This window comes from Corvus brachyrhynchos, unplaced genomic scaffold (genome assembly GCF_000691975.1).
Source record: "Corvus brachyrhynchos isolate BGI_N302 unplaced genomic scaffold, ASM69197v1 scaffold62, whole genome shotgun sequence".
Taxonomy (NCBI): Eukaryota; Metazoa; Chordata; class Aves; order Passeriformes; family Corvidae; genus Corvus; species Corvus brachyrhynchos.
This window is the reverse complement of record NW_008236629.1, coordinates 1,177,229-1,189,780: the sequence shown is the minus strand read 5'-3', so window position 1 is coordinate 1,189,780 and position 12,552 is coordinate 1,177,229. Positions and strand designations below refer to the sequence as shown.

The 12,552-nt window shown below is 37.9% G+C and overlaps 1 protein-coding gene across 3 annotated transcripts in view; it reads right to left on the bottom strand.

Annotated features, from left to right (window-relative positions):
- The window catches only part of NUCB2 (nucleobindin 2), a 22,361-nt gene extending 10,165 nt beyond the window's left edge, over nucleotides 1–12,196 (bottom strand). Inside the window, exons 1-6 of one of the 3 annotated variants that reach the window (XM_017726593.1) lie at nucleotides 12,176–12,196; nucleotides 6,307–6,450; nucleotides 5,590–5,697; nucleotides 4,731–4,857; nucleotides 2,233–2,336; nucleotides 446–631 (exon numbers count right to left, since the gene is read on the bottom strand). In XM_017726593.1, coding sequence (XP_017582082.1) covers nucleotides 446–631; nucleotides 2,233–2,336; nucleotides 4,731–4,857; nucleotides 5,590–5,697; nucleotides 6,307–6,450 — 669 coding nt within the window. In that variant the 5' untranslated portion in view covers nucleotides 12,176–12,196. Of the gene's footprint in view, nucleotides 1–445; nucleotides 632–2,232; nucleotides 2,337–4,730; nucleotides 4,858–5,589; nucleotides 5,698–6,306; nucleotides 6,490–12,033; nucleotides 12,109–12,175 lie in introns of those variants that run through there. The other 2 variants (XM_017726592.1, XM_008644242.2) reach the window with 2 other exon arrangements.
- Between the last annotated feature and the right edge of the window lie 356 nt (nucleotides 12,197–12,552).

The window sequence follows — 12,552 nt, the reverse complement described above, 5'->3', positions numbered from 1 at the left end:
GAGGGAGTGAAAAGGAAATGCATATTCTGTGGAAAGGAGCACCTGTAATAATCAGTCATGGCCACACAGCCCCAGCCAGAAACAGCTGAGGGAAGCTGAATTATTTTGCCTTTCCTAGAGCAAATGGTACTGTGATGCAGCTCCTTGCAGGCCAGGCATACCATGAAGGCATCCCTACAGTTTTGAACACTGTCGTGGCTTCTTCCTCATGAGTTTCAGTGTCTTTGTTAGTAAGAGTTCTGGCAGCAAATAGCACACCTGCACAAAAAGAATGGGGTTTGTACAGTGGGGTTTGTAATGCTCTCAGCATTGTGCCCACTCTCTGCTCCCATGTCAGTGAGAGGAGGCAAGTGATGAGAACAAACAAAACACACCCTTCTGTGTATTAGCTTTTTCTCTCTGGAGAGCTTGAACTCAGGCACATAAGAACAGGCTGTGGCCTTACAGGATGGTGAACTTTAGGGTGATCTCCATGTTTTTTCTTCATCTCCTCAAATTTGGATTCTTCTCGTTTCCTCTTTTCTTCATCCAGTGTTTTTAAATACTCTCTCCTCTCATGTTCTTTCATCATCTCGTATTTCTTAAACTCCTCATGGCGAGTCTTATCATAGTTTTCCAGGTCACTTGTAGCCTAAAAATACAGATATATGCAGACGTATGATTACGTGACAGATCTGACATTAAAAACCCTGGATTGTTCAGATCTGTAGGCAAGGCTGGCCCTTTTGCCATTCAGGGCAGACTGGCTGGGGGCTCCTTTCACATGACAGTGATGCAGAAACATCTCTCCTCCCTTTGTCATTTTCACGGAAATTAAATTGTAAGGGTTCATCTGCTGGACAGTTTTTGCAATAACACAGTGCTGTAAGAAGCCATCAAGGTGTCCTTTCTCTTCAGTGAGTAATAAATGAACTCAAGTTATCAAGTCCTACACTAATGGTACCATTAACTCCTTGATCATTTCAGAATAAGAACATTTGTAGCTTATCCTACAGTTTAATGACAAAAGTGCCTTCATTAATAATGGGACTTAGTTTGCAGCAGCTTAATACAGATTAAAAAAACGCCCAAACAATTAAATGGAGAGAAAGGGTATGAGAGAAGAATTTCTGACAAACTCTTATATAAAGATGTGTTATTTTCATACAGGCTAAGGTATTAAAGGATGTTTTGGCAGTGCTTTACAAAGGAATATGTTTACACCTGATACTGTCCCTCCATTATTCACATTTTACTTTTCAGATTCGCTGTATGTTTTAAAAAACAATTCCAAAGCTAAGATCCCCTTAAGTACCCATTAGACCCTGTCAGTATTTTGGCTGAGAAGTGAGAAGACAAAAATAAAATATATATAATAAAAAAGAACTGGCCTTTTAAGGATATGCTTCTCCAAGCCAACCAGAATTTTCCCAGAAATGATGTTCAGAATGTTTGGAAAAATTACAGTATCTCTATAAAAAATAATTTTACAGAAAACGGACATAAAAACTTCCAAGGGTAAAAAATTTGCACAAAAATTATAGAAATCTTGAAATATACCTTATCTTTCATTTATTTTGTAAGTATAGAAACTGTCAAAATTTCATCAGACATGCAGTGCTCTCTAAAGCATAGCTGAGATGAAAATAATTTTTCCCTTTGGGAAGTGTATTTTTCTCTAGCTATACCATGCTTAGCTTAACTGCACCCCCTGAAAAACCCCCCCACACCTGTGACAGATACTGAATCTGCTGAACAGACACTGAATGCCATGCCCAATATAAGCAATTTCTAATATTGCTATCTGAAATTCTACTCTGCTGTGGTTTTGCAGCTTGATGTATATATAATAGATCCTAAAATTCATATGGCTTGGTTAGGGATGATTATTTACATCATTCTGTGAGACTTCTATACGATGTAGAAACATAAATCAGAAAATACACCTGGGAAAATATACCTATCTCACCTGTATTTAATTTAAAGGCTCTCAGAAAGATGTATTTTATTCCCAAAGTTGCTTGTACTGGCATATGAATGCAAGTCCTGTTAAGGTGACATCCCAAAACTTATGGACTCTTTTGCATCATGCACACTGGCAACAGTTTTCAAGTGTGCATGCAGACAATTGACAAAAAGTGAAAGCTGCATGTCATTTATCGAATGTGGTATATAGGAAAGGACTGCCCTTTACCAGAGATAAAAAGCATAATAATTAAAACCCCCCCATAGTAGCTCATATCTGGAACTCACTGCTTTGATCAGCATATCCAAGTCTTTAGGTTCGAAGGTGTCAGGATTCTGATGGTTCAGGTGCTCAAACTGCTTAAGGAGAGCCTGATGGTCTATACCAGTGTCTGGAAGAACAGGTACACATGTAAACATTAAAGTAAGTTTGAAATCCAGCAAAAATGGAGCTTATGCCTTGTAAGTACCTGAGGTTCCCTGAGGACTGAGTAATTTGTTGGAGGAAACAACAGCAACAATTCTAAAGTTGCTTTTCCTGAAGAAGGTTGGCAAACTTGATGGCAATTTGCACTGCCTTCCTTCTGATGGGTCAGTGCTGCATTGCACACAGTCATTTTACATGCACAAATTACAGCTTCTGTTTCAGCAAGAGCAACTATGATCAATTTGAGCTTTACAAACTAAAAATATTTGATTCTCTTTTATATAAATGAGATAGTTGAAACTGTGATCTATCAAAGCTAACAACTTCCATATTTTTCCCACATGGGGAGAAGTCCAACTCTTCTACTGCCCAGGACATTTTGCAAATGACACACATCTGGCCAAAGATTGACGTACAATATAGTGTAAAATTGTATCAAATCAAATAAGCAAATATTCAAACTTCATTTGTGGAAAAAAGAGAAGTGCAAGACAGTGGAGAGTCAGGTCTTGTGTCTAAAAGCTGGAAACCTTTTCTCTTCCTTACGACAGGAGTGATACCCACCAACATCAACACACAATGCACTAACAACTCAACCCATTTCTACCACAGGCTTTTCTAGCTGTTACCATGGTCTCTGAACATTAATGCTACATAATAAGATTCTCTTAAGAAGTATATGCTTTGATATGTTAAGTACAACAACTGTGACAAGCTTTTACTAGATGGCTTAGCAAAGAATATTTCATTTGCTTAAAAAAATTAGAAAACACAATTTTAAACATACTGTTCTTTCACAAACTATCTGCTTTACAATCAATGCTGTGCTTGTATTATCACAAAACAGCAAACACTGGCCAGGGCAGATTTCAACCATCATTCCTCCCTGGTGAGATCATAATTTCTGTTTACATATATGTGCCTTTGTCTGTGTTTGAAACATTTTTAGAAGTGTAATAATAGACTTAAGAAAAACCAACAAAAAGTACAAACCAAGCCCCCAAACCCATTTTCCTCCATTTCTTTCATTTAGGGGAAAAGATTCATTCTATTTGACACTATTTACTTGCCACATTACTGTATGGCCTGAGACCCAACTCCTAACATTCTTCTGGCCTGTACTGATCAGTCAAGTAGGATCATGGTGAAAATGTTTAAAAACACATCTGGATTAGGACCGAATTTATGCAGAATATAATCTCAAACCTGGTTGTCTGGGGTTTTTTAAACCTGATCCAGAGAAGGGGGGGGGAGGGAAGCTGTGCCTTTTTTTCCTTTTTGTAGATCAGACAGAAGACTAAGTGGTGTTATAGGGAAAACATTAAAAGAGCAAATAAAAGGAAATGAAACCACTCTGCCTGCCTGCTGCTGCTCTAGAATGCTCCCTGTGCATATTCCAAGATGCTGTCTAGGTGTGTAGATGCAGCTGTATTTTATAGGTAAGCTGGCCATACTTGTACATAATGTGAAGGACTCATGGGCAAAGCTGACTATAAACTTCGCAAAATGCTTTCACAGCTTAGTACTCATCTGAATATTCTGAACTGCAATCATCAGTTCCCAAAAGTAAGATCTCACATCTACATGGTAGGATCTGAGCTGCTGGGGGAAATTGTTTTCCTAAAGCACATTCTGTTAGTTACTATTAATTTATGAAAGTAGAGAGGGGTAGAAGTGATCAGTCCATTGAACTTCAAAATACCTGGGTGTGTACACAGCTGTTTTATGTATCATTAGCTGCTGTCACCTAGCTGTGAATATCACCATGATGTCACTGGACTGCTTGTGTGCAACAGCAGCAACATCCCCATAAACATTTATTTGCACTTCTTCAGTCTATTTGCCACATCTAAATTTAGCTTAGCCTACAAAACATGTCCTCATTTTAGGAGTTTTTTAATTTGATACACTATGTATTCAATTCCTTGGGATCCCCCTTGAAAACATCTTTATAAGAATAAAATACTGACAAAAAAATTCATTTGCTACCCCCTAAGGATATGAAATACTGTGGCATGTTGTTTTCTTGAACACAGTCCTTCTGTGTTACTGGTTCTCTGTGAGTAATCTATGAATTGAATTGACAAAAGTAAGACGTTGAAAATAAGAGGCAGAAGTATTTGAAAAATCCACAGAAAGAAAAAAGTTCAGTTATTTCTAGAACAGAGATGGCTTTTCTCTTCTCCCCAGTTTCCTATAAAGACAGGTCTGTAATGGCTCCAGGCCAGCTCAGAAAGGACACTCACTCTCAGCTTAGTCATTATTGGTGACAACAAACAACGCACGACTGCTGGACTTTGACATTTCTCTAACATAATTCCATCTGTTAAACTCACCTAGATAAATGCTGTATTCTTACCTTGAACAGAATCCATTTTAGCTTTAATTAACATTCTTAATCTTGCTACCTCTTGTCTTTTTAGTTCATCCAGCCGTGTTCTCACATGGTGGCTTACTAAATCAAGCTCTCTGCTTAGCTTTCCACTCTGTTAAAAAACAAAAAAAGTTATGTATAAACACTGATAGAAAGAAGCCTTTAGGATTCCCATTAGACATGAGCTGCAAGACAGCAGACTAATGGCAGTCTCTGGCAATACTGTAGCCCACACTGTAAGAATCTCAACATTTTTTAAAGAGCAGATTCAAAATTTTTATGCCTCTGGTTATGGAAACAGAGAGGAATCCTAAAAACTTTCAGAAAAGAGAATTTCTAAGTATCTTGCTCCTCCAAAGAACAAGACCATAACCTTGAAGGAGCAATGCCTAGTAACATTTGTGACAATTTCTTGATCAAATATTCTCAACTGAGTTCAAAAGAACTGTGAGAAGAATACAAAGTGCCTCATCCCCTCGAGGAGGGCTATTAGACTTGAGGGAAGGTACAAGGCAGCAGCAGCCACCAATGTCTACTGCAAGGAGCTGGAAATGGAGAGTAATCTCCAAGGGTGATGCTAGATAGAGCACAGAAAGAAAAGAAGCCACAAGCTGCCAACAGCATCATGAGGGATTAAAGGAAACACAAAAGGCAGGATCTCCTCCTTAAGTCTGTCACTTTAGACTGTTTCCTACTTGTCCCTTCCTAAATTTCTAGCTCCTAAAGGGGCAATGTAGAACAGCCACCACCTAGAGCCAGGAGTCAAAGGAAGAAAGAATACAAAATATGTGGCTCATCACGATGGATTTAGTTAACGTTAATTTAATTATTTTTTTGAACCTACCTTTATTTCCTCTATGTCAGCAGTCTGGAGTTTCTCCCTGAAATGCTTATCAGTTTCTAAGACGTCTATTACTTGCCTGAGATATTCATCATAATAAAGTCCTGTATCCTTTAAAAAAAAAAAAAAAGGAAGTTGAGGAAAGAATATACTGACAAACAGTTAATTAGTTTTGCTTAAATACAGTTATAAAACTGACACTCTAATCTCAGCAACACAGGCACTGTGCTCTCTTACATATCTTTGTTTGTTCAGATTTGCATCATTGCCCTACAGCAATTTATGATTCATTTCTTTCAGCAACTGGCAAGGAAGAGGAGAAAAGTGATTAGGAACCCTCGTAATACACAAGCATCTGTCACGTTAATATAGTGTGTGGCTTTCTTAAAACAGTGCAATTCATTTGTTACTGTTCTATTTGAAACACTGAACTGGAATCAGTGATTAGAATTTCCTAAGGCACCACCCAATCACTTGAAATAAGTCTCTGTGGAACAGCATGCTCTTCCTGTTGTATGCTGGGAATTCCTTCCATGTGCCACCTCACCTTTAGCAGCTCATTGAAAAAAAATAAAGAGCAAACTTAAAGGGAATCTCCCCACAGTAGATGGCACACACTGTGAGAATACTGGGGAATACTAGTTTCCTTCTAAAGGAGTTTGCTATATCCAGATTACTAACAATTAGGATAAACAATCAGATAAGTTTCTTTATACTTACTGGATTTTCTACCTTCTCTCCTTCTACATGGCCTTCTGCTTTGACTTTTGTCTTATCTATGTCTATAGGTACAGCTTCCAAGACCATTAGGAGACATGTCATCAGCAAAAGACACTGTTGGGGCAGGACAGATAACCTCCTCATCTGAAATGAGACCAGGTCACAAAAATAAACATACATCATGTTAGCATACTGTACTAAGCAAAATTTTTTTACATTCCTACATAGATACCTGTAATAACCCACTTTCTTCACAACGTTCTGCCCTCAAGGAACACGAAAACCCAAAGAAGTAAATACAGCCTTAATTTTTAAAGGCCATTCTTAGGAAAACAGATTTCCTCAGATTGACTTCCACTTGTGTGCCAAACCTAAGCTGTAAATGGTGAGAGGTTTGTTTGTAATGTGTTGAGGTATTATCAATAGCAGATGGGAACATTTAGGATGTTCAAGACTCACATAACTAATACTGATATTCCTACTCAGATGATGTCTTTGCTGAATTCATTAGCAAACTCCTAAAGATCATTAGGGACATTGAATCAGATCTTAGCATAGTAATGCCAGTATTTTTTATGTTTCAAAACTGAAGTACTTCGCCTAATTTGGAGTCAAGATCCTCTCCAAAATTTATGTGCAGGAAGAATATTTTACAATCCATGTTTTATCCATATTTCAGGCATTTATCCATATGACAGAGATTCCTGAAAAATAGTGCTCACACTACCTGAAATGGTTGCTGAGGCTGGGGCTTTATTAAGCCAGTTTCCCCCATACTTTCTTTAGTGTCTTATATGGAGCTAACTCAAACATAATTTGATGAGCACTGAGGACTTTGAGTTCTTGACCTCTGTCTTCCCCTTTATCAAACTTAGTTGAAAATAATTCATTCAGAAACTGGTAAAATGGAATAATTAGATAGAGTGAGTATAGGCAATCAAGCTAAAATAAAGTAATGATGGTAATCCAGCATCTGACAGCCAAGTCAGGCTCTTGACACAATTTGTCCAGTTCAGACTGTGACACTCCACTGTCTATGGATATTCCATAAGAAGTTTGAGCAAACTCAATATTACACTGGTAATATAAATCACCTCCTAGAAGGTGAAAGTTGCCAGTCAAAGGCTGTATAAAATTAGCTTACATGTGACAAAGAAAACAACGTAACATTGAAGAAATGTGCAGTCAAATAAATCAAAAGTATACCTGCTACAGGGGGAATTTCTGTACCAGCGCTTTAGCAAGTCATGCGAGAAATTCTGTCAAAAGTATTTATGTCCACCAGCAACAAATCTCTTTTTAGGTGGAGGGATGAAGGGGACAAACTAATTATGGTGTCAGTGCCAGTTTTCCTGACTACATGATCTGGTACTTGACAGAGAAGCACTGCTTTTGCTGGGTTAAGCTGCCCTTTACTATGGCAATAAATGTTGATAGAGGTACATACTTAATATTAAGCATTGTTGACACCCTTTATTACCCCTTATTCAACTGCTAGGAAAATAAAAGCACTCTTATAGCAAAAAAAAAAAAAAAGAAGCATTCAAGACGTAGAGATGGTATTTCTTTTGTTGGGGATGAGGAAATAGCTGGAGATTAAAAGTATATCCACCTATCCATCTCTTGTTTTATATGTCAAAAGCTCAAGAATTACAATAACGTTCTAAAACTGTTTTTTCTTAATCACATCTTCAACAAAAGGAGCCTAAATGGATTATGCTCTGCAAATACCTGTTACTTTCATTTTTAAAGATAACTAACATCTGATCATTACCAGATGGGATAGCAGGAACTATTGTTGCTGCCACATTGAGCATTTGAAATTGAACGTCAGCATTACTGTCAGATTCACAAGATTCATAACCTTGCCTAGGTTATGCCCTTAAAACAAGCAAACAAACACAAAAAGAAACCAGACCCAGACTGATTTCTGGAACTGGCAAGGTAATTTCTATACCTCTGCACAAACCTTTGGCTTGCAGGGACTTAAAGATCTGATGAGTGGAAGGGTTAGTTGTTCCCCACTGCTTTTAAAAATGCCAAAGTTCCTGTATGTTGTATGTTTTTAATTACAGAACATTGTTGTATAAATCCTGTGCCTAGCTTTGTAATTTCAACAGGATCTAATCACAGGAAATGATAATAACTAACAAATACTAGGTCTTCAAGTCTCCTAATCTTGATGTAGACGCCAAGACTCAGAGTAGTTCTTGGTACTACAGGTAAAGCAAAAACCCACCCTGCTCAAGTTCTTGCAGAGTATGACTGGGGCTGTCTAGTAATCTCTAAGTGAAAGGAGGTAAACATGCATAAAGTCTAGGAAATGCATATGAAACAAAACTAATTAACCCCAAAATACTTATCAAGTATATAATAATTATATATATACTCTCAGCATTTTTGGAAACATCTTTTAAAAGGTTATGTATGTGTGAAGTATTAATTTTTAAAAAGTGTAGCCTTCTGATAATACTAAAAATCTGGAACCTGATAGATGGATATTTTTCCAACCAAAATATTTTCATATATACAAAATTATAGTAATAAAAGTAATTTAATATTATTATACGCGGCTCTAGTTATGCAAGGTGTGTAAACAGTGTTTTAGAAAATCATTATGTGGCTATGAAATGAGCATGCTCAAGCCCAACAGGTGATGGCAGAGAAGCACAGAAAGCCAGGGACTCAGGTGCTTCCCACAGGTCTGCCATTGACTCATTCTTTGCCTATGGCAAGTACTAAAGCCCACACTTTCAACAGTGACACCTAGTCTTTGATCCATTTTAACGACATAACTAATTTCTTTAAACTCCTGACCTACAACTTCTAGCAACATGAACAATTGTGGAGACAGGGATTGCCAGTTTAGGTGGAAGGGGGGGCACACTTAGATTTTTCAGACTTTTTCCTTTCTCCTGAGGAACGCTGCTACATAAAATGTCCATGCTAAGCTGAAACGACTGAGATATAAGTAACCATCTTGGTCTGCCAAACCCCATATGAGGGAGCACTAATCACCTCCAGATTTGGGATGGACAACTGGAGCTGTATCATCCTTATCTACCTCTGCAGCAGTCAGCAGAGCTTATCTATCAAAAGACCTAATCGAACTAGGTGCCATTGGCTCTGATCACTTTATGTGGAATTTGTGTTCATGGGCAATGGGGGTTTTTTTAACCTTTGTAATTACATGCTGTCATACATAATGGGAAAGACTGGATGATATTACAGTATGCTCTTCATATCTATTTGATGTAATAGGCTGCTCAGAAGACTCCACCAGGCAGTTTTGCTTCAGGTTGTATAGTGGGTGTTTTTAGTGTAGCTTTTTAAAAAACAAGCTAAAAACTTCACACATACCAGGAAGAATTAAAAGCAGAGGAGTCCAAAATGGGTAAGTAAACAATATCTCTGTCATCACAGCTGACTTTGCAGACAACTATGCCTAACACAGCATTTCCCACAGTATTTTGAGGAACCCAATTGTGAAGTAACAAATAAATTAGAAATACATTAGAATAAAAAATAATTACCTAGTGAAGACAGAGTTACTGTATTTAGGTATCTACTAGTCCTAGACTATACTCACCAAAATTTCCTTACGAAAAGCAGGTGACTAAGACATGAGTCAACCTTCAGAGTGTGCCTGTCACACCTGAGTCACTGAGCACCTTCTACTCTGATGTGTATCAGAAGAGAGAAACCAGGCCCATTGCAAAATCTAACATTAATCACCTGCCAGAAAAACTCAGCACAATTCTCAAATTCAGCAACTGTAGGGAAGCATGAGAAAAAGCTCTAGATGAGAGGAAAACTGGGCTTCCCCTTTTTGTTCCACCGAGCACTTTATTATTAGGAATTCATTCCACTCCCAGCCCGCTACCAGCTGCTTTTAAGAGTTCTGGATTTTTGAAAACCCATTCCGGGATGCCCATCCCTTCTCAGGCATTTTGAGTGCATCCATGTGTCTGAACCAGGAATGTGGCTTTCTTCTGTACTAGAGCCACCAAGTGAACAATCAGAGAGGGTGCTGCAGAAGAGGAGCAGTGTCAGTTTGCTCACTGCCATCAGCAGTCCATAATGCACAGCAAACACCCTCCTACCCTGCCATGTGGCATATTATTATTACTATTCTTCCTACTTCTATAAACTGTAATAGAAATATAAACTGTTATAAATCTGCCCAGCTGACTACTTTCTCAAAGATAGATGGGGAGAGTTAATGTCACAATTGTCATCTGGAAATTGAGCGATTTTAGTCAGACATCCAAGATAGCCCATCTAGATGTAAAGGTAGCACAACTGTAATCTGCTGGTATCAGAAATCAATCTTATCTTTACAAGAGGGATAAACAAACATTCCCACTTGTAGGACATAAAGAAAACTAATCATAAATGTAGTGCTCTAGAACTGACAAATACTGTAGTTTATAAACAAAGCCAATATCTGAAGCTTTCAGGGAAAAGGAAAAATAACTTCTCAAAGTATTTCAAAAAACAGAGTGAGAGCCAAAAGAATGAGACAGTCAGCAGAAAACAGAGCCACCAATGTACTTGCATGAACAGAAAAATACAACTGGAAAAGAAAAGCACCAGGCTGCCTGCCAGCAATCTTGGTAATTTGTTAATCACAAACTCCTATCAATGTCAGTGAAACAGGATTGAACATCTGAATTATAAAGAGCTACAGGCTTTGAAAGGTAACTACAAATCTCTACTTCTAAAGTTTGTTTTAGCCACAGTAACACAAGCTGCTAAACACCTATTTTATACAGCTGCTAGGTGTTGTGATACAAACCCAAAAATTACATTTCATTAACGTAGTACCCCTTGCCCAGAAAACAGCATCGTGCAGGTACTGGCATCTCCATCACCTTCCCAGCAAAGCACAAATATTTTTAAAGAAGTAACACCCAATGTCAAAGTTTCTAAAACTGAGATAGGCAAAAACCATCCAGTGATATCAGGATGCAGTGTCTGCACATGTAGAAGCTCAGTGGATGGCCATGATGCAAGACAGCACAACACTGTAAATGTCATATCGCACATTTGCACTTGCCAAACCCATGTGTACCGTGATGGGCAATGAAAACATAAATCTGGACTCACATAATACACAAATAAACCTACCTATTCATAAATTTCACATATGCCTGCTCTATCTGATATGGAAATACTTAAACCTGTGTGAGACACAGTGCAGATGTGCAGGATAACAGCAATGTTCTCTACAATCATGACCGTAACGTGACTTCCTATTTTTACGCTGTGCATCAGAAAAATGAACAATCTTCACAGGCAGTGCTGGATTACCAAAAAAACCAGGAAACAGATAAAATATATCTACTGATTTTTATTTTTCTAAGAATATTCTACTCTCAGTACTAGAATGAGATTTCAAGTATTCCCTCATCAGTCTGCTCCAGTCACCTAGCATCTTGAATCTGTTTTTACCTCTCTGAAACAGTGATGATGTACCTGTCCATATATCACAGTTTAAATAGAAAATATTTCATTCCATGGGCTTGTTCCAGTTCTTTAAAAATTATTTGCAAATCTATAAATTGATCCACTTACAGAATCCTAAGAAAAAAATACATTAAATGCTTGAAATGAGGCAGAAACAGATTATTCTTCTGCCATAATTCTGTGTTTGGAAACACCAGTGTTAGTTCCTCCCAGTTTTTTCAGGAGCACTTGCTGCACAGTCACCCTACGCTATCATACCTTAAGCAATGATGAAAGTCCATGAATCAATAGCTAATGCATCTTCTTCACACTGTTTATCCAATGAGTTCATGAGGCATAAGCACAGCTGACATGTGGCAGCAATTCTGAGAAGCAAGTGAAGAAACCTGTTTGCACTCACTCTGTTACGGTAAACCTCTGATTGTGGTGAGGGTGTCTCTTCACTTGGTCACCAGTCCCCCACACTGAGGTTGCTCCTTCAAGACATGAGCAGGAAATGACATGCAAAGGGAAATGGCTACAAGCTGCAAGAGTTTTCTCCTTACAAGTTAACGTTCATAACACAGAAACACCTGCACCCTTCCCTTCCCAAATGAAAACTGATCCTTTTAGAAGTTAATATGCAACCTATTAACTATTATAAGCCAGCTATTATTGCTATATAATTATATATATATAAAGTTTCATCATCCTTCAAGTATTTTTTTTTCCTCTTCTTTCAATGCTGTTCACTAACCCCATGATTCAGATGTTGGTTTTTTTTTTTCCTGGCCAATA